At 49.4% G+C, this 22,162-nt stretch overlaps 1 protein-coding gene across 3 annotated transcripts; it reads left to right on the top strand.

Moving 5' to 3' along the window:
* Nucleotides 1-3,183: 3,183 nt before the first annotated feature.
* MXRA8 (matrix remodeling associated 8) lies at nt 3,184-20,814 on the top strand. Of its 3 annotated transcripts, none has more exons than XM_050982691.1 (10): nt 3,187-3,468; nt 6,826-6,846; nt 7,382-7,690; nt 9,689-9,790; nt 12,248-12,697; nt 15,475-15,633; nt 16,960-16,990; nt 17,511-17,587; nt 19,559-19,636; nt 20,432-20,814. In XM_050982691.1, exons 1-10 carry the CDS (start codon nt 3,420-3,422, stop codon nt 20,455-20,457), a joined length of 1,302 nt encoding a protein of 433 aa, XP_050838648.1. In that variant the 5' UTR covers nt 3,187-3,419; the 3' UTR covers nt 20,458-20,814. The 3 variants fall into 3 exon arrangements, with proteins under 3 accessions (XP_050838649.1, XP_050838648.1, XP_018775906.1); XM_018920361.3 differs by having other exon boundaries at nt 12,251-12,697; XM_050982692.1 differs by lacking the exons at nt 15,475-15,633; nt 16,960-16,990; nt 17,511-17,587; nt 19,559-19,636; nt 20,432-20,814 and adding an exon at nt 12,833-12,960 and having other exon boundaries at nt 3,184-3,468; nt 12,248-12,750.
* Nucleotides 20,815-22,162: the final 1,348 nt, after the last annotated feature.

Below are 22,162 nucleotides of genomic sequence, written 5' to 3' on the forward strand. Positions count from 1 at the left end.
CCTTTTCTGTCCCAGGAATTTCATCCTTTCTTCTTCCCACGAGCAGGCATTTTCTCCTTTGATCCTGCTGGAACACTCTGGGTCCTGTGTTTAAAGAAGTCGTTGATGATAAGCCTGGAGTGCTGACGAGGCCTTGTGCTGTAATTTGTGTCAGCAGATCATTAATTCTGACATTCCTTTTTAATTAATGTATTTCTGGCTGTGAGGATGGCGTGGAAGCACTTCCACTCCTGTTTCCCAGGGTGGGTGACTCTCCAAAATTGCACTAAAGGATGGAGAGTTCCCCTTGGCATCGAACCTTTCTTTTTTCTTGATCTGATGCTTGCTCAGTTTTTCTGGCTGCTGCTTTTCCATTCGGATTTATTGGGAAGTCTCTCGGCGCAGCCTGAAAACAAAAAGGGTAAAAGTGGAAGAGATGGGGAGGAGGAAACTCCCTGACATCCAACACTTCCCCCAAGCCAATCACCCAGGTGACCCTGAGTGGCTGCTTCAGGTGTGAATTAGGTGTGAAAAACCGAATTTCTTTTGAAAATCGAAACGAGAAATGAAAAAGAGGCGACTCTGGGAGCCTTTCTTCAGCTGCTGACCCGATCTGCAGGTGCAGAGCCTGCAAAACCCCTCCTGCTGCTGCTGGGCAGTTCCTTCTCCTCGCCTGGGTGAAATTTCTCTCTCTGGGCAGGATTTGTGGTGAGCCGTGGGCACCAAGGGATGCTCGGGGTTGGGAGAAAGGCTGGGGAGCAGTGCTCAGCTCAGAATGGAGAAGCTGGTTAAAAATTCAACTCCCAGACCAGGAAAAATGTTGACACAGCTGCTCTTGCAGGATGTCTTTGGAGCAGCAAAGCCCCAGGAAGCAGGGCTGGCTGCAGACCGGGCAGGATTAGAGACTGGACAAGGCAGATATATAAAATAATGATTAAAAAAACCCTAAACGAGTCCCTTTCATCCCCTCCCTGAACCCCACCGAAGCTGCTGCTCTCCCCCTGGGTGATTTGAGGAGATTCCAGCCTTGTCCAGCCTGGACTTGGCTCCTTGCAGCCAGGAAATATCCAGTCCATGACAGCAGCAACCGCAGCAATCTGCTCCCTCCCAAAAACCCTGGAGGAGCCGGCAGTAACCTCTGCACTGCCACGGCTGGGAGGCAGAAAAGTGGGGAAAAAAACCCTGGAATTGCAGCCTGGAAGGTCCTGCCCGTGGCTGGGAGGGAGCAGGGGAAGGAGGAAATGCTGGATTTGCTGTTTGTTTGGGGGGGGGAGCAGCTTTTTGCTTCCCTGCCAGGCATTTTCCAGGCTGTCCTGAACACAGCCTGGGCTGGCTCCCTGATGGAGAAACAGGACAGGCTCCTTTTTCCATGAAATTCCATGAAATTCCATAAAATTCCAGGAGATTTTTGGCCCAGCAGCTGCTCTGGATCAGTGCTGAGGTTGTTGTCACACCTGGCACAGGTCAGGGACAGGGGAACAGGAGGTTTTGCTGCCTGCAGGTGGTTTGGGGTTGGAATAATGGGAATTCCTGAGGCTGGAAATGGGATTAAATTGGGATCATGGGAATTCCTGAGGCTGGAAAGGGAATTGGAATAATGGGAATTCTTGAGGCTGGAAAGGGAATTGGATTGGGATAATGGGAATTCCCAAGGCTGGCAAAGAGGATTGAGATAATGGGAATTCCTTAAGCTGGACAGGGGGTTGGATTGGAATAATGGGAATTCCTGAGGCTGGAAAGGGGATTGGAATAATGGGAATTCCTGAGGCTGGAAAGGGGATTGGGATAATGGGAATTCCTGAGGCTGACAAAGGGGATTGGGATAATGGGAATTCCTGAGGCTGGAAAGGGGATTGGGATAATGGGAATTCCTTAGGCTGCAAAGGGGATTGGGATAATGGGAATTCCTTAGGCTGGAAAGGGAATTGGGATAATGGGAATTCCTGAGGCTGGCAAAGAGGGTTGGATTGGGAATAATGGGAATTCCTGAGGCTGGCAAAGAGGGTTGGATTGGGATAATGGGAATTCCTGAGGCTGGCAAAGAGGAGCTGCTGGGATCAGGGTTGGATTGGGCTGGATTTGTTCCCTCCCAGGTGGGGAGGGTGGGAATGTGCAGGGAGGGGCAGCTCCTCTCCCATCACCCCCAAATCTCCTCACTTCCTAGAAAAGTCAGAGTTGGACTTTCCAGGGAAATTTGTGTTCTTATCTGAGGATTATTTTTGTGTTTTTCCCTAGGAACAAACCCCTTCTCTGCATCTTGGACAGCGTGGAGTTAACAGCAGGATTTTTATTTTATTATTTTTTTTCTTGTTCATATTATCTAATAATAATAATAGCTTCAGCTTCTTGGAATTTGGTTGGAAGTGTCTGGTTCTGTCTGGTGCTGCAGACAGGATCCTGCACAGGCTGGAGGTCTGACCTGGATGCTCCCAAAGTTTCCCTTGCTGCAGCGTGTAATTATTGAAATGTTTATTTCAGGGGTAATTATAATTATAATTATAACACTCTCCTCTTTCCTGAGACTCTTCCCCCTCTGGGGTAGAGGGACAGAAAAATGTCAGCAGGGAAAATCCAAGCGTGGCCATTGAGTTTCTGCTCATGGATCCCACGGGAAGGCTCCTGACTTTTGTTTTTAAGTTCTCCTGGAGTCCCACAGACATTTAAGGACAGTGAGTTTTAATTCCCTCTCTTCACTTGATGATTAATTTGATTGAATTGTAAAATCCAGCAAATCCAATCCATAAATGGTGTTGACCACAAGCAACAACAACCTGACAACAGAAAGTGAGAAAACAGAAAAATCGACCCTGTTTTCATTTTCCTCCAATATATAATTTTACTTTTAATTATCCTAGCAGCAGCCACTTTATTTCCTATTTTATTCTCTATTTCCTGACTTTATACCCATTGTGATTTTCCTGTAAACAGCCAGCCCTTGCTCACAAACCACAGGACAGGGTAAATGTTGTTCTCTGGGCTGTCTTTGGAGACTGGAGCTGGAAGTGAAACCATATGAGGAGATCAAACCCCCGATGAAGGCAGCAGAATAAATCCACTCTGGAGCAGTGTCAGACAAAGGCAGGAACAGCTGGATGGAGTAAAGCACGAGGAAAATTGGTTCCATCCCCAGGGGGAGGGAGAAGGATTTGTTTTGTGGGCCCAAGTTTGATGTCAGAGTGAGGGAGGGCTGGGGAGGTGCCCGAGGGAGGGGAAGGAGCAGAGGGATCTGCAGAAAGTCTTGGGGAAGGGAAGGGAAGGAGGTGGGGAGCTGGAGGTGGAGTAATCCTGCTCAATCTGAGCTGCTCTCAGCTCTGGGGATGTAAATTGATGAGGTCAGAGCGTTTTCCAAAGAAAAGAAAGTTAAAAACAACAACAACCAAAAAAAAATCTTCAGTTTGTTTTTGGAGAGAGGCGAAAACTCCGAGGAGACGAAGGAAGAAATGGAGCAACTTGTGAAACTCCTCCTGTGGCAGATTCTGCTCCAGCAAAGTAAGCTCTGGGCTGCTGCTCTGGGGGGGGTTGATTTTATTTCAGCTGCACAACGGGGCTGGGGGGGTGGCTGCAAGATTACCTTTGTAAGATTTTGTTCAGATTCCTGAATTTGCTCTCTTTTCATCGGAGGTTTCCTCTCTGCTTTTTGGGCAGAGAATGGAAAAAATGTTTGAGGCTGTTGGAGCTCTGTTCTGCATGTTTGTGCAAGTTTTTCTTTCCTATCAGCAAATTCAAAAGCAATGAGCTTGGCTGTGAGTACAGCAAAGCTCTCAGGGTCAGATTTACAGGATTTAAAGTTATTTTTTTATGTTTGAAGAAGCAGAAACAGCTTGGGGGGGGGGGAGTGTGAGAGAGGGTTCAGAGCAAGGGGAAAAAAAGATGTGGGGGTTTTGGGTTTCTTTTTCTCTTGTCAGCATAAAGACACACACAGAGTTCATTTTTGGGTGGCAATGTGCCAGAAAGGAGTAGGAAGTGAGAAGTTTTTCGGGGTCTGGTGACCCCCCTGCTCTTCCCAGCCCTTCCAGAAGGCTGTGGTGACACCTGAGCCCCTCAGTTCCTCATTGCTGGGGTGGAACAAGGTGAGCAGCTCTCCCTCTGCTCCCTGCCTCATCCCTGTCACCAGGGCAAGGCTGAGGAGCTGGCAAGGCATGGGCTCAGTCACGGGCACTGAAGGGTTAAAGGGGCTCAGAAATCTGGGCAGAGGGGTGGCTTAGAGAGGAGGAGGAGGAGGAGGAGGAGGAGGAGAGGCCAGAGCTGTGTCCTCCAGAAGCCCCAACCAGTCCAGTGAGTCCCAGGGAGCTTTGGCAGAGCACCCAGGGCAGGAAGAGCAGGTTGGGCTGCTGAGGTGCCACCTGAGCAGGGCTGAGCTCTGACAGAGCTCCAGGTGCACTTTGGGTGTTTGAGCCCACCCAAACCAGGTGACAACTCAAAAACGAGGATGGGGAGGTGCTGTGAGGAAATCTGTGACCTCCTCCTGCGCAGGAACCACTCCCTGGAGTGCTCATGGCTCAAAAAAAAAAAAATCCATCCTAAAAACCATCCCGGGGGGAGCTCCCAGGGCAGGGGAGGCTCTCAAAGCTCTGCTAAAATCCCAAAAAAATCTGGGGCACATCTCTGAGGGATCCTGGGGTTGGCTCCTTGCACACACACACACACACACACACACAAGGATTCTCCTTTCTGCACAGGCAGCACATTCCTGCTCTCTGCATGTTCCCACCTGCAGGAATTGTTGGGGCTCAAGGGGTGTTTAAAAGCTTTTTTTTTTTTTTGGGAAAGTGGGAGATTCTGCTGCTGGGAAAGCTGTCCCAGGAAGCCTTTAAAAAAAATAAACAAAGGCAGAGATTTAGAGAAAAAAAATCCCAGCTCCAAGCCTGGCTTTGAAGGGGAGTTCAGTTAAGCTGAGTCTTTGCTGGGCTGGGAGCAGTTTGGGATCAGCTCTTTGCTCACCATCTCCCTCTTCCAGATGAGCCCAGATGTTTCTCCAGGCTTTAAAAATCCTGGGCTCATTTATGTCCCTGCTTCACCCAAAGCCACCAGGGCCTCTCAGCCCCCTGAGGAGTCAGGATGGAGCCACAGCCACCCCCCCCCCAGAGGGTTTGGGGACAGCGTGGTGGCACTGCTGCCTTTGGCATCCTTGTGACACCACCCCAGAGAGCCCAAGGAAGCCCAGAGGGGTTTGTGGGGAGAATCTGGCTCACAGGGATTTGGGGGAAGGGCTTCTCCTTTTCTGCTCTGCTCCTTTTTGCATCCCCCGGTAGGAAAGAGGAGCTCCAGCAGCTCCTGGGTCCCAGCATTGTCCCCGCAGGGCTCAGGGGACAGTTCTGTGTCCTTGTCCTGCTCCAGGGACGCTGCCTGCAGAGCCCTGAGCGTGTCACACATCTTTCACAGCCCCAGCCTTTTGCTTCTGCTTTGCCCACAGTTTTTGGGGGGGTTTTGGGGTTTTTTTTGGGGAGTTTTAGGGGTTTTTTTAGGGTTTTTTTAGGGTTTTTTTTAGGGTTTTTTTGGGGTTTTTTGGGGGGTTTTGGGGGTTTTTTTGGTGGTTTTTTTGGGTTTTTTGAGGGTTTTTTTTTGTTGTTGTTTTTTTGGGGGGTGATTTTTTGGGGGTTTGAGGTTTTTTTTGGTTTGTGGGTTTTTTGTTTTTTGTTTTTTTTTTTTTTTGTAACTTAATTCTTCCCATGAAAAATGGACGGGATTCAAGAAGTAAGAGCTGGCTCTGCCTTTTACAAGGGATTAAGAAATCGTTTTCCAGGCTGCTTTCCTCTTCCTCTGCTGTGGGACCACAGAGGATCTCTGGGATCCTGCTGAGTCAGCACAGAACGTGTCAGGGACAGCACAGAATTGGCTTTTGGGGTTTTTTTTGGGGTTTTGTTTTCTGTGGTTACATCACCCAGAGAAGACAAAGTGATTCTCCATCCCCTGGAACTTGAAATCCTGGAATGAAAGCCACAGTTGAGTTCTGTCCTGGCAGCTCTGGGGGCAGCTGAGGTTTAGAAGCTCCAGGTCCTGGAGTGGGAAATGGATAAAAACACCCAGAGCATCACAAATTGACTGTGAGACAGAGTGAGGCTGGAGTGGGGAATGGATAAAAACACCCAGAACATCACAGATTCACTGTGAGACAGAGTGAGGCTGGAGTGGGAAATGAATAAAAACACCCAGAGCATCACAGAATTCAGACAGAGTGAGGCTGGAGTGGGAAATGGATAAAAACAGCCAGAGCATCACAAATTCACTGTGAGACAGAGTGAGGCTGGAGTGGGGAATGGATAAAAACACCCAGAACATCACAGATTCACTGTGAGACAGAGTGAGGCTGGAGTGGGGAATGGATAAAAACACCAGAGCTGCTGCACCCAGGGCATCACAGAATTCAGAGTGAGACAGAGTGAGGCTGGAGTGGGAAATGGATAAAAACACCCAGAGCATCACAAATTCACTGTGAGACAGAGTGTGGCTGGAGTGGGAAATGGATAAAAACACTCAGGGCATCACAGAATTCTGAGTGAGGCTGGAGTGGGGAATGAATAAAAACAGCCAGAGCTGCTGCACCCAGAGCATCACAGAATTCAGAGTGTGGTTGGAGTGGGGAATGGATAAAAACACCCAGAGCATCACAAATTCACTGTGAAACAGAGTGAGGCTGGAGTGGGAAATGAATAAAAACACCCAGAGCATCACAGAATTCAGAGTGTGGCTGGAGTGGGGAATGATAAAACCACCCAGATTTCACATCAGCATTGGCAGGGAAGGGGAAATAGATGGAGCAGTGCCAGAGGCTGCTGGCTTGGGGTGTGTTTGTAGCTTTTTTATCCTTTTGTTGTCAGTGACACTCTCTATTTTCTGCTCTGACAGGTTCTGTGTGCTCCTATTCAGGTGAGTGGCATCTCTGGGAATCTGCTGGGGTTTGTGATCATGAGAGGAGGGAGAGGGTCCCTGATCCCAGGGCATGCACAGGGGCTGCCATTCCTGACTTCATGGAGCATTGCATGCATGCACTGGTGCCCCTAAACCTGCACTGGACTGGGGCTCAGGGTTAGGGAGGGTGGGTGGGACAGCTCAGGTGTGCAGTCCTGATAACAGCCAGGAATGAAATCTCTGCTAAAGTTTGATTTATTAGGGAAAGGTCCTTCTCCCTGAGGGGGGCACTGCCCAGGCTGCCCTGGGAATGGTCCCAGCCCCAAGAGCTCCAGGAGGGTTTGGATCCCTCTCAGGGGGGCACAGGGTGGGGTTGTTGGGGTGTCTGTGCAGGGCTAAGGTTGGATCAGTGATTTCTGGGTCCCTTCCAGCTCAGGACTCTCCATGACATCACTCCATGCCCAATCAAAAACGCCCAGAGATTCCAGCAGCTCCATCCCACCCCCCATTTAATCCATAACCCTACAACTCTTTTTTTTTGGGATTTTTGCAGTCCCAGCTGATGCCTCCAACCCCAGCAGCGTGGTGGTGTCTGTGCTGAACATCAGTGCAGCTCTGGGCTCCCAGGCCCTGCTGCCCTGCAAGAGCCACCGCATGGTGTGGACCCAGGACCGCCTGAACGACCGGCAGCGCGTGGTGCACTGGGACCTGCTCAGCTCCTACTCTGGGGACAGCAGGATGGAGAGGCTCTGTGACATGTACTCGGCTGGGGACCAGCGTGTCTACAGCTCCTACAACCAGGGAAGGATCCTCATGCCCGAGAATGCCTTTGCAGATGGGAATTTCTCACTGGTGATCAAAGGTGTGGAGGCTTTTTCCCCCTCAATGGGTTTTTGTGAGGATGGGTGGTTCACAGCATGGTTTTTGATGAATTTATGTTTGTTGAGGTGTTAGGGTGTGGGATTGGACTTGATCTCTAGTGTCTACAGTCCTACAACCAGGATCTTCACGCTAGAAGTGAGATGGAATTTCTCACTGGTGATCAAAGGTGTGGAGGCTTTTTCCCCTCGATGGGTTTTGGTGGGGATGGGTGGTTCACAGCATGGTTTTTGATAAATGGATTTATGGTTTGGTTGAGCTGTTAGGGCATGGGTTGGACTTGATCTCTAGTGTCTACAGCTCCTACAGCCAGGATCTTCATCCTCCAGAATGCCTTTGCAGATGGGAATTTCTCACTGGTGATCAGAGGTGTGGAGGTTTTTTCCCCCTCGATGGGTTTTGGTGGGGATGGGTGGTTCACAGCATGGTTTTTGATGAATGGATTTATGGTTTGGTTGGGGTGTTAGGGCATGGGTTGGACTTGATCTCTAGTGTCTACAGCTCCTACAACCAGGATCCTCATCCTTGAGAATGGGAATTTCTCACTGGTGATCAGAGGTGTGGAGGTTTTTTCCCCCTCGATGGGTTTTGGTGGGAATGGGTGGTTCACAGGATGGTTTTTGATGAATTTATGGTTTGGTTGGGGTTTTAGGGCATGGACTTGATGATCTCTAAGGTCTGTTCCAGCCTGGCCATTCTGTCAATTCTGTGAGTACCAGGTTAATAAGTGGAATTCTCAGGAGGAATTTTAGGGTTTGGAACTGCCCAGGGAGGTGGGGGAGTGCCCACCCCTGGTCTGGGATCAGTTTGAGGTGTCCTGGCTGTCCTTGACACTTGGGATTCAGGGTTAGGGAGCAATCTCAGTGCTCACCATGGTTACCTGTGCACCTCCAGCTCTGTCCCAGAAAACCTGCTCAGCTCAGCACACTCAGCAGATCAAAACCCTCTCAGCATCCCCTCTTCCCAAATTCCTGCATGCCTGGGCAGTTGCATTAATTAATTTCTGCTCATTGGGCACTTGGGGAAGTGGAGATTTCGGCTGGAGATTCAAGGCAGGAAGAATTTGAGGAATTTCCCCCAAACCCATGCCTTGCTCTCTGGTTTTGCTTCAAAGTGAAGCTTCCAGCAGCCCCAGGGAAGGTTCAGGCTGGATAAAGGAGGAATTTTTCCCCTGGAAAAGGTTGGTAAACGTGGGAATTGCTGCTTAGGGAGGTGGTGGAGTCCCCAGGTGGGGATTGTCTCAGTAAAACCCTGAATTCCTCTCTGCAAATGACACAAATAACCAGTCTTAGTATAAATCCTGAATTCCTCTCAGCAAATCACACAAATAACCAGTCTCAGTAAAATTCCTGAATTTCTCTCTGCAAATGACACAAATAACCAGTCTCAGTAAAATTCCTGAATTCCTCTCTGCAAATGACACAAATAACCAGTCTCAGTAAAATTCCTGAATTTCTCTCTCTGCAAATGACACAAATAACCAGTCTCAGTATAAATCACTGAACTCCTCTCTGCAAATAACATAAATAATCATTGTCTAAGTAAAATTCCTGAATTCTCTCTGCAAATGACACAAATAACCATTGTCTCAGTAAAATTCCTGAATTTCTCTCTGCAAATGACACAAATAACCAGTCTCAGTAAAATTCCTGAATTTCTCTCTCTGCAAATGACACAAATAACCAGTCTCAGTATAAATCACTGAATTCCTCTCTGCAAATGACACAAATAATCAGTCTCAGTAAAATTCCTGAATTCCTCTCTGCAAATGACACAAATAACCAGTCTCAGTAAAATTAAAATTCCTGAATTTCTCTCTCTGCAAATGACACAAATAATCATTGTCTAAGTAAAAACCCCTGAATTTCTGCAAATAACATAAATAATCATTGTCTAAGTCAAAACCCCTGAATTTCTGCAAATGACACAAATAACCATTGTCTCAGTAAACCCCTGATTTCCTCTCTCTCCCTGCCCTCAGGTGTTGCAGAGAGCGATGCAGGCACCTATTCCTGCAACCTTCACCACCACTACTGCCACCTGTACGAGACGGTGAAGATCCAGCTGGTGGTGGCCCAGAGAGGTGGGTGTGGGGCCAGCTCTGCTTTCCAGGTGCCACAGGAGCACCCGGGGCTCTCTGTGCTCTTTGTGCTGCTCCCCTGAGCTTCAGAGGGTCCTTCACAAACCTCTCCTCATCCTCGGCCAGACGGTGCCTGCTCAGCTCAGGGTTTGCTCCTGGTCCTTGCCAAACTGGCCCTGCTGCAGCAGCAGCACAGCCCTGGGGACAATTCAGTCCCCCCGGTGACAATTCCCACCCTGGTGACAAGTCAGTCTTCTCCTGGTGACAATTCAGTCTCCCCTTGGTGACAATTCCCTCCCTGGTGACAATTCAATCCCCCCCAGTGACAATTCAGTCCCTGGTGACAATTCAGTCTCCCCCGGTGACAATTCCCACCCTGGTGACAATTCCCACCCTGGTGACAATTCAGTCTCCCTTGGTGACAATTCCCTCCCTGGTGACAATTCAATCCCTGGTGACAATTCAATCCTCCCTGGTGACAAGTCAGTCTTCTCCTGGTGACAATTCAGTCTCCCCTTGGTGACAATTCCCTCCCTGGTGACAATTCAATCCCCCCCAGTGACAATTCAGTCCCTGGTGACAATTCAGTCTCCCCCGGTGACAATCCCCCCCTGGTGACAATTCAGTCCCCCCTGGTGACAATTCAGTCTCCCCCTGGTGACAATTCAGTCCCCCCCTGGTGACAAGTCAGTCTGCCCCTGGTGACAATCCCCACCCTCAGCTCAGCCACAAGGACCTGCCTGTGCTCTGGCTGCTGAGCTTGCCCTGGGCAGCCTGTACTTAAACCAGAGCACAAAGCTCAGCTCTAAACCCCAGCTCTAAACCCCAGCTCTAAAGCCCAGCCCTCAAATCCGAGCTCCCAAACCCCAGCTCCTAAAGCCCAGCTCCCAAACCCCAGCTCTAAAGCCCAGCTCTAAACCCCAGCTCCCAAATCCCAGCTCCCAAATCCCAGCTCCCAAATCCCAGCTCCCAAACCCCAGCTCTCAAAGCCCAGCTCTCAAAGCCCAGCTCCCAAAGCCCAGCTCTCAAAGCCCAGCTCCCAAAGCCCAGCTCAAATACAGCTGTTGGCAGCTGCAGGGATCCCACCCACCCACCTTAAAATTCCATTTAAACCTCGGGGTGACCCCAGTGGAGCCGCTGGGCTGGAAGTGCCAATAACAAAACCCCCCTGAGAGCCCCAATCTGCTCCTCTGAGCTCGGGCTCTCCTCTCATTCCTTTCCTCGAGCCAAGCACAGCAGAGCTGCTTCAGCCCCTCCAGAAATTAGGGCTTGTGGGAAGGAAAGCATTTCCTGCTCCCAGGGCTGGGATGAAGATCCTCGTTCCATTCTTAGCCTGTGGAGGGAATTCGCTTCCTGCTCTCTGAAGCAGGAGATTAACTCTGAGTTAGGAAGGGGAGAAAGTGGCCTTGCTGCATGGAATGGATCCACAAAGGATCTTAGAGGATAAAGGTGGGGTTATTTTTTTACAAATTGGTGAAATAAATTGGAAATTTATTAAGTTGAAATAAATTTTACAAACTGGTGAAATAATAAATTATCAGCCAGGGCTGGTAATGTTAGTGCACGTTCAGGCTGTGCCATGTGGCACTTGGAAGATTTTGGGAAGGGGTGTGCTACAGGATTCCAGTCTTGGGGAGTTTTAGGATTCCAAGAGAGCAGTCTCAGGTGTCTCTGGGTGTCCCTGACACTTGGAATTCAGGATTCCAGGCTCTGGGAGCAGTCTCAGGGTGTCCCTGACACTTGGAATTCAGGATTCCAGGCTCTGGGAGCAGTCTCAGGGGTGCCTGACACTTGGAATTCAGGATTCCAGGAACACAAACCCCGTGGGCTGGAGAGAGAAAAACAAGAGTGGGACTGCCTGGGCTGGAGCTGGGATGGGACAATTCACTCCAAAACTGATCAATTTGTGACAGATCATCCATTTTTTTGGGACCATTTTGGTTCATCCTGGGTTCATTTTGGGCCCATTTTGGTTCACCTTGGGTGCAGCCCTGGCTGGGCTCTTGTGCTGCCCGGGGGTGGATCCACCGAAGAGATCCTTTTCATAAATCCCAGCTTTATTCTTTAGCTCTGTCCAGTCTGTTCTAGGTCAGCTTTTACTCCACATATTTCCAGAAGCTGCTGCTCAGGTTGAAGCGTGTTCTCCTCTCCCCATCTCCCAGATTTCTCCTCCTTTTTATCTCCAGTCCCCAAACCCATTCCGAGTTGTGTTGCCCAGCAGGTGAGGAGGCCAGGCTCTTGTGCTGCCCAGGCTGGATCCATGGAGTAGATCCTTGATCCTTTTTATAATTCCTTGCTTTATTCTTTAGCTCTGTCCAGTCTGTTCTAGGTCACCTTTCACTCCAATACTCCCAAGAAGCTGCTGCTCAGGTTGAAGCGTGTTCTCCTCTCCCCATCTCCCAGATTTCTCCTCCTTTTTCTCTCCGGTGCCCCACACCCATTCCAAGTTGTGTTCCCCAGCAGACGAGGAGCCCAGCGAGTACTGGGACGGCGAGAAGCCGGTGCTGGTGGCCCCGGAGGGCAGCACGGTGACTCTGCCCTGCGTCAACCGGCAGCACATCTGGACGGAGCGGCACAGCGAGGAGGAGCAGCAGGTGGTGCACTGGGACCGGCAGCCGCCGGGGGTGCCGCAGGACCGGGCTGACCGCCTGGTGGATCTGTACGCCTCCGGGGAGCGCCGCTCCTACGGGCCCCAGTTCCTGCGGCAGAAGATGAACGTGAGCCGCGGAGCCTTCGCCCTCGGGGACTTCTCGCTGCGCATCTCCCGCCTGGAGAGCGCCGATGAGGGCACCTACTCGTGCCACCTGCACCACCACTACTGCGGGCTGCACGAGCGCAGGATCTACCACCTGGCTGTCACCGAGCCCCAGAGGGACAGCAGGGTGGTGAACATCACCGTGCCTGCCGCAGGTGAGTGTCCTGGAGAGATGGGAACTGAGGGTGGTGAACATCACCTGCCGCAGGTGAGTGGTGTCATTGTAGAGATGGGATCTGCAGGTGGTGAACATCACGGTGTTCTCAGCAGGTGAACATCACCTGCTGCAGGTGAGTGTCCTGGAGAGATGGGCACTGAGGGTGGTGAACATCACCTGCCGCAGGTGAGTGTCCTGGAGAGATGGGCACTGAGGGTGGTGAACATCACCTGCCGCAGGTGAGTGGTGTCATTGTAGAGATGGGATCTGCAGGTGGTGAACATCACGGTGTTCACAGCAGGTGAGTGTCCCTGTAGAGACAGGAACTGCAGGTGGTGAACATCACGGTCCCTGCTGCAGGTGAGTGGTGTCCCTGTAGAGATGGGAACTGAGGGTGGTGAACATCACGGTGTTCTCAGCAGGTGAACATCAGGGTCCCTGCTGTAGGTGAGTGTCCTGGAGAGGTGGGAATTGCAGTGGTGAACATCACGGTGCCTGCCACAGGTGAGTGTCCTGGAGAGATGGCACTGAGGGTGGTGAACATCACCTGCTGCAGGTGAGTGGCTGTCCCTGCAGAGATGGGCACTGCAGGTGGTGAACACAGTCCCTGCTGCAGGTGAGTGCTGTCCCTGCAGAGATGGGCACTGCTGCAGCCATCACATTAATTTAAAAGCATTTTTCCCCTTTTTATTGGCTCTCTTTCCTCCATGCCTTTATGGAGGTGTGGGCAGGGGGTGATGCAGCCCTGCCTTTGCTGTCACCACTCTTCCCAGCAGAGTTTCTCTCCCCTTTGCAGGGATGTTTGGGCTCTGCAAGGTGCCAGACCATGCAGAATCAACCACCAGGAATTTTCCTCCACCCTTCAGCTTTTCTTTTTATTTTTGTGCTTGTGTGCCATAAACCAATTTTCATATTTTCCACTGCCCTGAGCTATCATCTGTCAGCCTGTCCAAACTCAAAACCATCACACTTCGTTCAGGCAGAAAAAGAAAACAAAAATCCCAAGTCTAATTTTTTTGGGGTATAATTCTTTATTAACACTTTAAAATATTCATTGTGCTTTAATATTTATTGGCTGTTTAATACAGAATTTTGATTCATTCATTTTTAAATAGGTTTATTCTCCTGTAGAAATTGGCTTTCTCAAGTCACAGAGACCTCAAGTTTTTCCCTGGGGTTAAGGTTGGTGCCCAGAAAATCCAGGCAGTGCTGAGAGAGGTGGCTGGAGACCAGGACATCCAAATTTCAGAATTCCTGTTTAAAAAGATGTTAAAGATCATGTTAAAGCACTTCTTAAACTTAAGGTTTCTCCCCTCACCTTTAGGATTTATTCCTCAGTGGTTAAAATGTGAATTTGGGGTGGGTGGATGTGAGATGTGCTGAGAGATCAGCACATCTCACATCTTTTACAGAATAAAAATTTCTTATTTTACAGAATAAAAAATTACATCTCAGATCTTTTACAGAATAAAAAATTCATCAGCCCAGCCTAAATTGAGGAGGGGTCAGTGTGACCCCACGGTGCTGCTCTGGGCGCTGGCAGGGGACTCAGCTGTCCCTCTGTGCCTCAGTTTCCCCAGCTATCAAATGGGACACAATTCTTAACTCTCTGTTTCCACTCTTGGTTGTTGCAGTGTTGCCTGAAGTTTCCCCCCAGCTCTGTGGGAGAGCAGAAAGGCAGGAACAGAAATTCCTCTGTTGGCTGTGCCACCATCTGGTGGTGGCAGCCAGGAGCCAGGGCTGTCACCTGTGGCTTCCTGGGTCTGGATGGATCTTTTTGAGCTTGGCAGGGTGGAAATCCCAGCTCTGTGTCCAGGGAGAACTGGAATTCCCAGTGAAAAGCAGAGTGCTGCTGGAGGGGAGCACTGGGCCACCAGAAGAGAGCAGGCTGCTCGAGCTTTTTGATTTTCCAGGAGTGCTGTTGGCATTGACAAACCATCAGCTCTGGTTTCAGGGTGTTTCTTTCAACCCTGATTTAATCTGATTTTTGCTGGGTTGGTGTTTGTAACTGCTGGAAAGGAACTGCCCAAACATCTGGAAGCAATCCCAGTGCCAGGACACACCTGCTGGAGGGTGCTGAGGCTTTCCAGGTGGTTTTCAGGTCTTATTTCCTCCACTTTTCCCCTTAATCCCTCTGGGAATTAGCAGGGGAGCTCCCAAGGGAATGGGAGGCTCCATCCTGACCTTGCCAGGTGCTCTGTGAAAATTCCCTGTAAGGGGGTGAAGGTGGCATTTCAATCAGTTTTGAGGGAAAAATCCCTCTCCCAGCAGAGTCCTGGGCTGGCTTTGTCCATTCCTCTGACTGTCACTTCCTCTTTACATGTGTAAAACATTGACCTATTTATTTGAGATCTACATTAAAAAAAAAAAAAATTAAAAATGTTCCACATAAAAGTTCTGAGCTCCCCTTTCCTGTGCTGTGGGACAGGAATCCTGCTGCAGCCTCAGAAGGAATGGAATCTTGGCTTTCCTCTGCTTTTTATTTATTTTATTGATTTTATTTCATTTTTTGGCTCTGAGAGCTCTTCCCACTCCATAAATTATAACCCTTGGCGAGGAGGGGCTGCTGCCTGGAGTTTGTGTTGGGAACCTTCTGGAAGGTTTGGGGCTGGCTTTGCTCTGGAATTCCCTTCTGCAAGAACACCCTGCTGGCCAGGGATCACTGATCCCAGGGAAGGGATCCTGCTGGACCCTGGGAATGATGATAAATCCTAATTAATTCTTGCCATTCAGAATTCCCCCCTGTGACCCCACGCCCTGCTCTCCTTCCCTCAGATCCAAACGTGGTCAGGGGCCACAATGTCATCAATGTCATCATCCCTGAGAGCAGGATGCACTTCTTCCAGCAGCTGGGCTACGTCCTGGCCACCCTGCTGCTCTTCCTCGTCCTCCTCATCGTCGTGGCGCTCGTCACCCGCCGGCGCCGGCACAGAGGTGAGCCCAGGGAAAGCCTGACCTGTGCTGCAAAGGATTCCTGCAGGGAGCTGGGATCCCCTCCTGGCCAACCAGGAACCTGCCCAGAGGGAGGATTTCCAGGTGTAAAAATGTCCAGGTTTTGATTTCATGGAGTTGTTGGGGTTGGAAAAGACCTCCAGGGTCAACCCCAGGCTGAACCCCACTCCTGATTTACTCTGTAAAAGGGAGAAGCAAATCCCTTCCCAGGTGTGGTTTAACTCTTGGGGAGCTCAGGTGTGCAGGATTTGCAGGGTTGGTCTGGTGTAGAAATGTCCAGGTTTTGATTTCATGGAGTTGTTGGGGTTGGAAAAGACCTCCAGGGTCATCCCCTCCAGGCTGAACCCCACTCCTGATTTCCTCCACAGAAGAGAAGCAAATCCCTTCCCAGGTGGGGTTTGTCTCTTGGGAGCTCAGGTGTGCAGGATTTGTAGGGTTGGTCTGGTGTAAAAATGTCCTGACCTTGATTTTATGGAGTTGTTGGGGGTGGAAAAGACCTCCAGGGTCATCACCCCCAGGCTGTGGCTGAACCCCATCCAGATTTCCTCCATAGAAGAGAAGAAAATCCCTTCCCAGGTGGGGTTTGTCTCTTGGGAGCTCAGGTGTGCAGGATTTCCAGGGCTGGTCTGGTGTAAAAATGTCCTGACCTTGATTTCATGGAGTTGTTGGGGTTGGAAAAGACCTCCAGGGTCATCACCCCCAGGCTTTGGCTGAACCCCACTCCTGATTTCCTCCACAGAAGAGAAGAAAATCCCTTCCCAGGTGGGATTTAACTCTTGGGAGCTCAGGTGTCCAGGATTTGCAGGTCTGGTCTGGTGTGGAGGAAAAATCCAGACTTTGATTTCATGGAGTTGTTGGGGTTGGAAAAGACCTCCAGGCTCAATCCCTCTTTGGCTGAACCCCACTCCTGATTTGGTCTGTAGAAGAAAATCCCTTCCCAGGTGGGGTTTGTCTCTTGGGAGCTCAGGTGTGCAGGATTTGCAGGTCTGGTGTGGAGGAAAAAATCCAGGTTTTGATTTCATGGAGTTGTTGGGGTTGGAAAAGACCTCCAGGGTCATCACCCCCAGGCTTTGGCTGAACCCCACTCCAGATTTGCTGAGTTGCTCCATAAAAGAGAAGAAAATCCCTTCCCAGGTGGGGTTTGTCTCTTGGGAGCTCAGGTGTGCAGGTCCCTGGGCTGTGGTGGTGGCTCTGGGGTCCCACAAAGGGACACTGGGCTCTCTGGCTGTGGGTGCCACACCAGGGCCAGCCCCAGGAGTGGCTCTGCCCTGGCTCTGACTGCTCTCTCTGCCTTTCCCTCCTGCTTAGGTTATGAATACAACGTGAAGAAATATGGAGAGTAAGTACAATCAACTTTCATCTCATTAATATCATTAATCAGGTTTAGAACGCATTTAAGTGAAATAATTTAAATTTCCTCCTCAGCTAAGAGCCCAAACCAGCTGAAAATCTGGTTAGGAGGAGGAAGTGGAAGGAGAAAATGGTTTGTGGGGCTGATTTGGCAATGGAATTTCCTCTTGTTTCCCTGTGGGATGGAGCTGACTGGGGGTGAAGATTCTGTGAGAAGTCCTTGGGAGCTGGTGGGAAAGGAATAATGCCCAGATCTGCTGTGAGATGGGGCCAGGAGCGTGGAGCTGGGCTCCTCCAGGCCTTATTTGATGGGATTGAAGTGAAAAGAAAAGGAAATTCCAGGATTGGCTGCCCGTTGTTCTAAGATCGGGACAAGCAAGTGGGGGAAAAAAATTTAAAAATTAAATAAATTCTCTAAAGAATTAGAAAAGCTAATGGGAAAAAATGTGAAAAGGAGCCAGTTGTCAAAAGATGGGACAAAACCATTTCCCCCATGATTCCCTTTTCAGGAAGGATGTGAATCTTAAAGAGTTTACAGTGGACACGACAGACCTGACCCCACACAAAAGTGAAGACATCAGGCTGGGTAGGTACCCCTGGCCACCCAGCCGGGCCAGGATCCCGGAAAGCTGAAATTTCTGGTGGCACTTGGATGTTTGGAAGTGACTTAAACCATTCTTTAACCTCTGGAAGTGGGGATGGACTTTATTTGACCAAAATTGGGTAAGGAGAAGTCCTGAGTTGGTTGAGTTCGTTGTCTCCACCTTCTCTTGAAGCCACTTTGGTTTAAATTCTGGATTTTCTCCTCCCTGGATGTCAAATAATCTGGTTTAAATTTTGGATTTTCTCCTCCCTGGATGTCCAATCATCTGGGTTTAAATTCTGATTTTGTCCTCCCTGGATGTCAAATCCTTTGGTTTAAATTTCTGATTTTGTCCTCCCTGGATGTCAAATAATCTGGTTTAAATTTTGGATTTTCTCCTCCCTGGATGTCAAATAATCTGGTTTAAATTTCTGATTTTCTCCTCCCTGGATGTCAAATAATCTGGTTTAAATTTCTGATTTTCTCCTCCCTGGATGTCAAATAATCTGGTTTAAATTTCTGATTTTCTCCTCCCTGGATGTCAGATCATTCAGTGAATATTTGTGCCTTCTGTCAAGATCTGTGCCAGCAGTTAGGGCAGATAAAAAGAGAGTGAGAGGAAGAAAATCTGAGATAGAAAAGAGAAAATACAAATCCTCTGGAACTGGTGGCAAAATGAAAGGGAAGGGGGGAAGGAAGCTCATCTCACACTGTGAAATTGGGTTTTTTTGGGATTTATTGGGTGGATTTGGGGAATTTCCAACATTCCTGGAGGTGGATGCTGCTCCTTGCTGGGGTTTGAAGTTGCAGCCTCGAGTTTTTTGTGTCAATAATTGATCAGGGCCTGGTTCTGGCTGGGATTTGGAGTGAATCCTCTTCAAAACCTGCTGCTCTTGTCTGCAGCACCAGGAAATAATTGTCCCTTTGATTGTTTTATTGGCACAACCTTTAAAGGAACAAGCTGGCAAACCTTAGGAATTGCTGTCAAGGCCCCAGCAAACGAAAAATTGGAAGTAAAGAAAGGAAGTGCAGAGGGTGTGTCGGAACTCAGGACATCCCTCTGGGAGTCTGGAGGTTCCTGGCACCCTTGCCAGGGGGCTCAGAGACCCTGGCACACAGCCCAAGAACACCATCGGGCCATGGAACAGCTTGGCACCTTTGCAGGAGGAGATGGAGGCCACGGCAGTTTAGATAATATAAAAATAAAGTACTCACAGAGTGTAAATGTAGGTTTTGGGATTTTTGGTAGAGGGGTTTCTGGGGACAAGATGGAGGGATTTGGGTATTTCTAGCCTTTCTTCTTCTCTGCCTCCATCCTGTCTGGTGATGTTGGCACTTTTAGATTGGTCTAGAGTAGAAACTCACTGTCTAATATAGATGATAGGTATTGGAGAATGACTGTAAATATTGTACAGGTAGTTTGTAGTATATAAAGATAACACCGCCCTGGGGGAGGGCAGAGTGCCTCTGACTGTGCTGATCTCGGCTGGACAGGGAGAAAGGATTTTATAGATAAGATGTAATAAATAACCTTGAGACCGAAAAATGAAGAGCCCTGACTCCTTCTTCAAGCACCGGGCTGGGAAAAGAAACTTTTGAACTTTTTCGGGGTCACTCTGACCAGCTAGAGAGAGAGAGACCCCGACAAGGGTGGGTTGCAAAAATCCTTCTGTGTGTGTGTCCCAGGAGAGCAAAACCTGTGGGTAATTGCATCAGTCAGCTCCAGGTGAGCTTTGGGACAGAGCTGGGAGGGTCTGTGAGGAGCAGGGAGCTGAGGTTTGCACAATGAAGAATGCTAAAATGGACTCAGAGCTGTTTTCCTGCTGAGTAACTCCACTAACAATTCCTAGAATCCAGAGGTGCCAGGCCTGGAGCACGGCGAGGAGGGGCTGATCACCTCTGCCTTGCTCACCAAACTCTTGTTTTCTTTCCCTGTCCTGATGCCTGGGTGAATTCTGCTCCTCCCTGGTGCAGATTACAAAAACAACATCCTGAAGGAGAAGGCTGAGCAAGCCAGAAGCTTCCCAGCAAAGAACATTGATTTAGACAAAGGTAATCATCACTTTCTTCCCCTAAATTGGTGCCTGCAGGGACCTTCTGGTGGGAGCAGCCCAGCAGGGAGTGACCAAGGCACAGCCAGAGAGGGATGAGAGAGCTCCAGGGATGAGGAGCCAGCTGCCTTCCCATCCTTTCATCACACAGCCACAACCACAGGCAGTGATCAGGCTTTTAAAAGCTTTGGGCATGGCACAAATTGGAATTTTTTTCTCAGTTGGAAAAAGAAAGCTTGGCAGGGTTGGAGCTCTGCTGTGACCTCAGAGGGAGGGAGAGGCAGCACAAAAATGTCCTGGCCTGGTGTTTGGGCAGAAAGCAGAGCAGGAGGAGAGGGTTTGGAGTGGAATTAATCTCTGGGTAATGGGCAGAGATTGATCCAAGCAAAGCAAGCAGCTCTCCCTCCCTGGGGGCTGGGCCTGCTCCTGCTGAGCCAGGATCAATCCCCAGGGCTGTGCCTGGGTGTGGAGGGCAGCGCTTGGGTCAGGCAGGGCTTGTGATCAGCTCTGGGATTCCGTGACTCGCTCCAGGGGAATGAGGGTTCATAAATGGGGCTGAAATGACACCAGGCAGGGAATGGAGAGCCCAGGAGCTGTCCCTGATGGAATTCTCCTGGCAGCTTCTCCTGCAGGCTGGGGCTGGGCAATAATTCACCCCCAGTCTGTCTCACTGGGGGAGAATTTTGATATCAGGCTTGCGAATGGTGACCCTAGAAACAAATCCATATTTCTGTGCTTCTGTGAATGGTTTGAAACCTCTCTCCAGGTGCTGACCCCCTTTTCCATTTGATTTCAGATTTCAGGAAGGAATATTGTAAATGAAGACACTCCCAAGCTGCTGGCTGGACCAGAAGCTTCCATCCAAGATAGATCACGTGGAGGAGAGATGGCTTTTCTTAATTCCATCTCCCTCCAGTTCCCACAGAATTTTTTCCACATCCACTTTTTTTTTTCCTCCCCCACACAAGGGTGCAAATGCTTCATGAAAGAGTTAAACTGTCTTGTGTGCATTTATGGGGTTGGGTTGCCTTTTCTTCCTCTGTTCTCCCAGTCCTCCCTTCCCCTTTTCCTTCCTTGACAATTACTGTTGGATTTTATGCATCGATGATTTTTATGAGCTGAATCAGCAGAGGTTTTGCTTTGATGTTATTGCTTTAAATAAAACCACCTGCATCACTGTTCCATGAGCCATCATTCCAGCAGGCATTTTCCCATCTGCTGGATCCATCAGGGGAACAATGGCAAAAGCTGATCCCTGTCCTGGGCTGGCAGAAATCATTTCACACAGAGCTCCTTTGCTCGGGGGGGGAAATGTCAATATCCTCATTTCACAGGGAGAGGGAAGCACACCGAGGGCTGAGGGCTCAGCTCAGAGCTCAACTCTGCATTTCTCACCCCGTTTTTGGTTTGATTTGTGGTTCAGCACAGCCCAGAGCAGTCACAGGGCTGTAAATGCCAGTCCTGGCTGGGTCAGGAGCAGGAATGTTGTGCAGAGGGTTGAGCTCCTGGGTGCTGCCTGGGCTGGGATTTTCCTGCAGCCCTGGGTTGGGTCCAGGCTGTTTCATCTGCCTGACAAAGTGCAGAGTGGATCCAGCCCATTATTCCAGTGATTCCAATAAAATTTCCACCTGGGACATCATGATCTGGCAGAGTCATGGGGTGAAATTCCCCAGAGGAATTTCAGCTCTCCAGAAATGTTGTGGAAGGAACAAATCTGCAGCTGGGGATGGAGCTCAAACCATCCAGCAGAGAGCAAGGCTGGCAGCCCTTCTAAATTTCATTTTGCAGGTCCAGAAGGGAAGATGACATTTCCTGCTGGAGCTCAGATCTCCCTGCCAGCCCAAATTCCTCTTTTCCTTGCAGGATTTTCCTTGCCCAGCTCCTGCTGCACATTCTGCTCCTGGAGGCCTCCCAGCCCCTGAGCTCTTGCCCAGCTGGCAGAGCAGAGTTCTCCCAGGGACACTGATGGATGGAAACACTCCTGGGACCAGGATTGGAAGGATCAAGGCAGGATCTTGGGATAATTCACTCGGGAAGGAATAATACTGGGATAATTCACATTTGGGAAGGAATTAGAGACAGGATCTCTGAGTTGGTTTTGATGATGAGTTTAATTTTCTTATCTTCTGCCTAGGCAGGAAGGGAGGGCTCAGCTCACATCCTCACAGCCTGCTTCAGAAGGTCTCAAGACCCTCAGTTACAAGACCTTTTAAAGATTTATTAACCAACAAAAGATATTTATGTTTTTGACCCCAATCCTTAAATATTTCATCTTATGGACCCATGTTAGTGTGAGATTTCTTATGACACACAAACCCCCAGTTCTGCACTCTAAACTCCTTGTTTACCTCTGGAACTACTTTTATTTTTATATCTTAAACTACTTTTATATCCCAAATTTTTTATCTATTTAAACTTAAATCCTGTGTAAGATTTCTTAGTTCATCATGTTGTGACACACAAACCCCCAGTTCTGCACTCTAAACTCCTTGCTTACCTCTGGAAAACAAGGAGTTTACTTTTATTT

The sequence above is a fragment of the Serinus canaria genome, chromosome 21 (assembly GCF_022539315.1).
Source record: "Serinus canaria isolate serCan28SL12 chromosome 21, serCan2020, whole genome shotgun sequence".
Lineage (NCBI taxonomy): Eukaryota > Metazoa > Chordata > Aves > Passeriformes > Fringillidae > Serinus > Serinus canaria.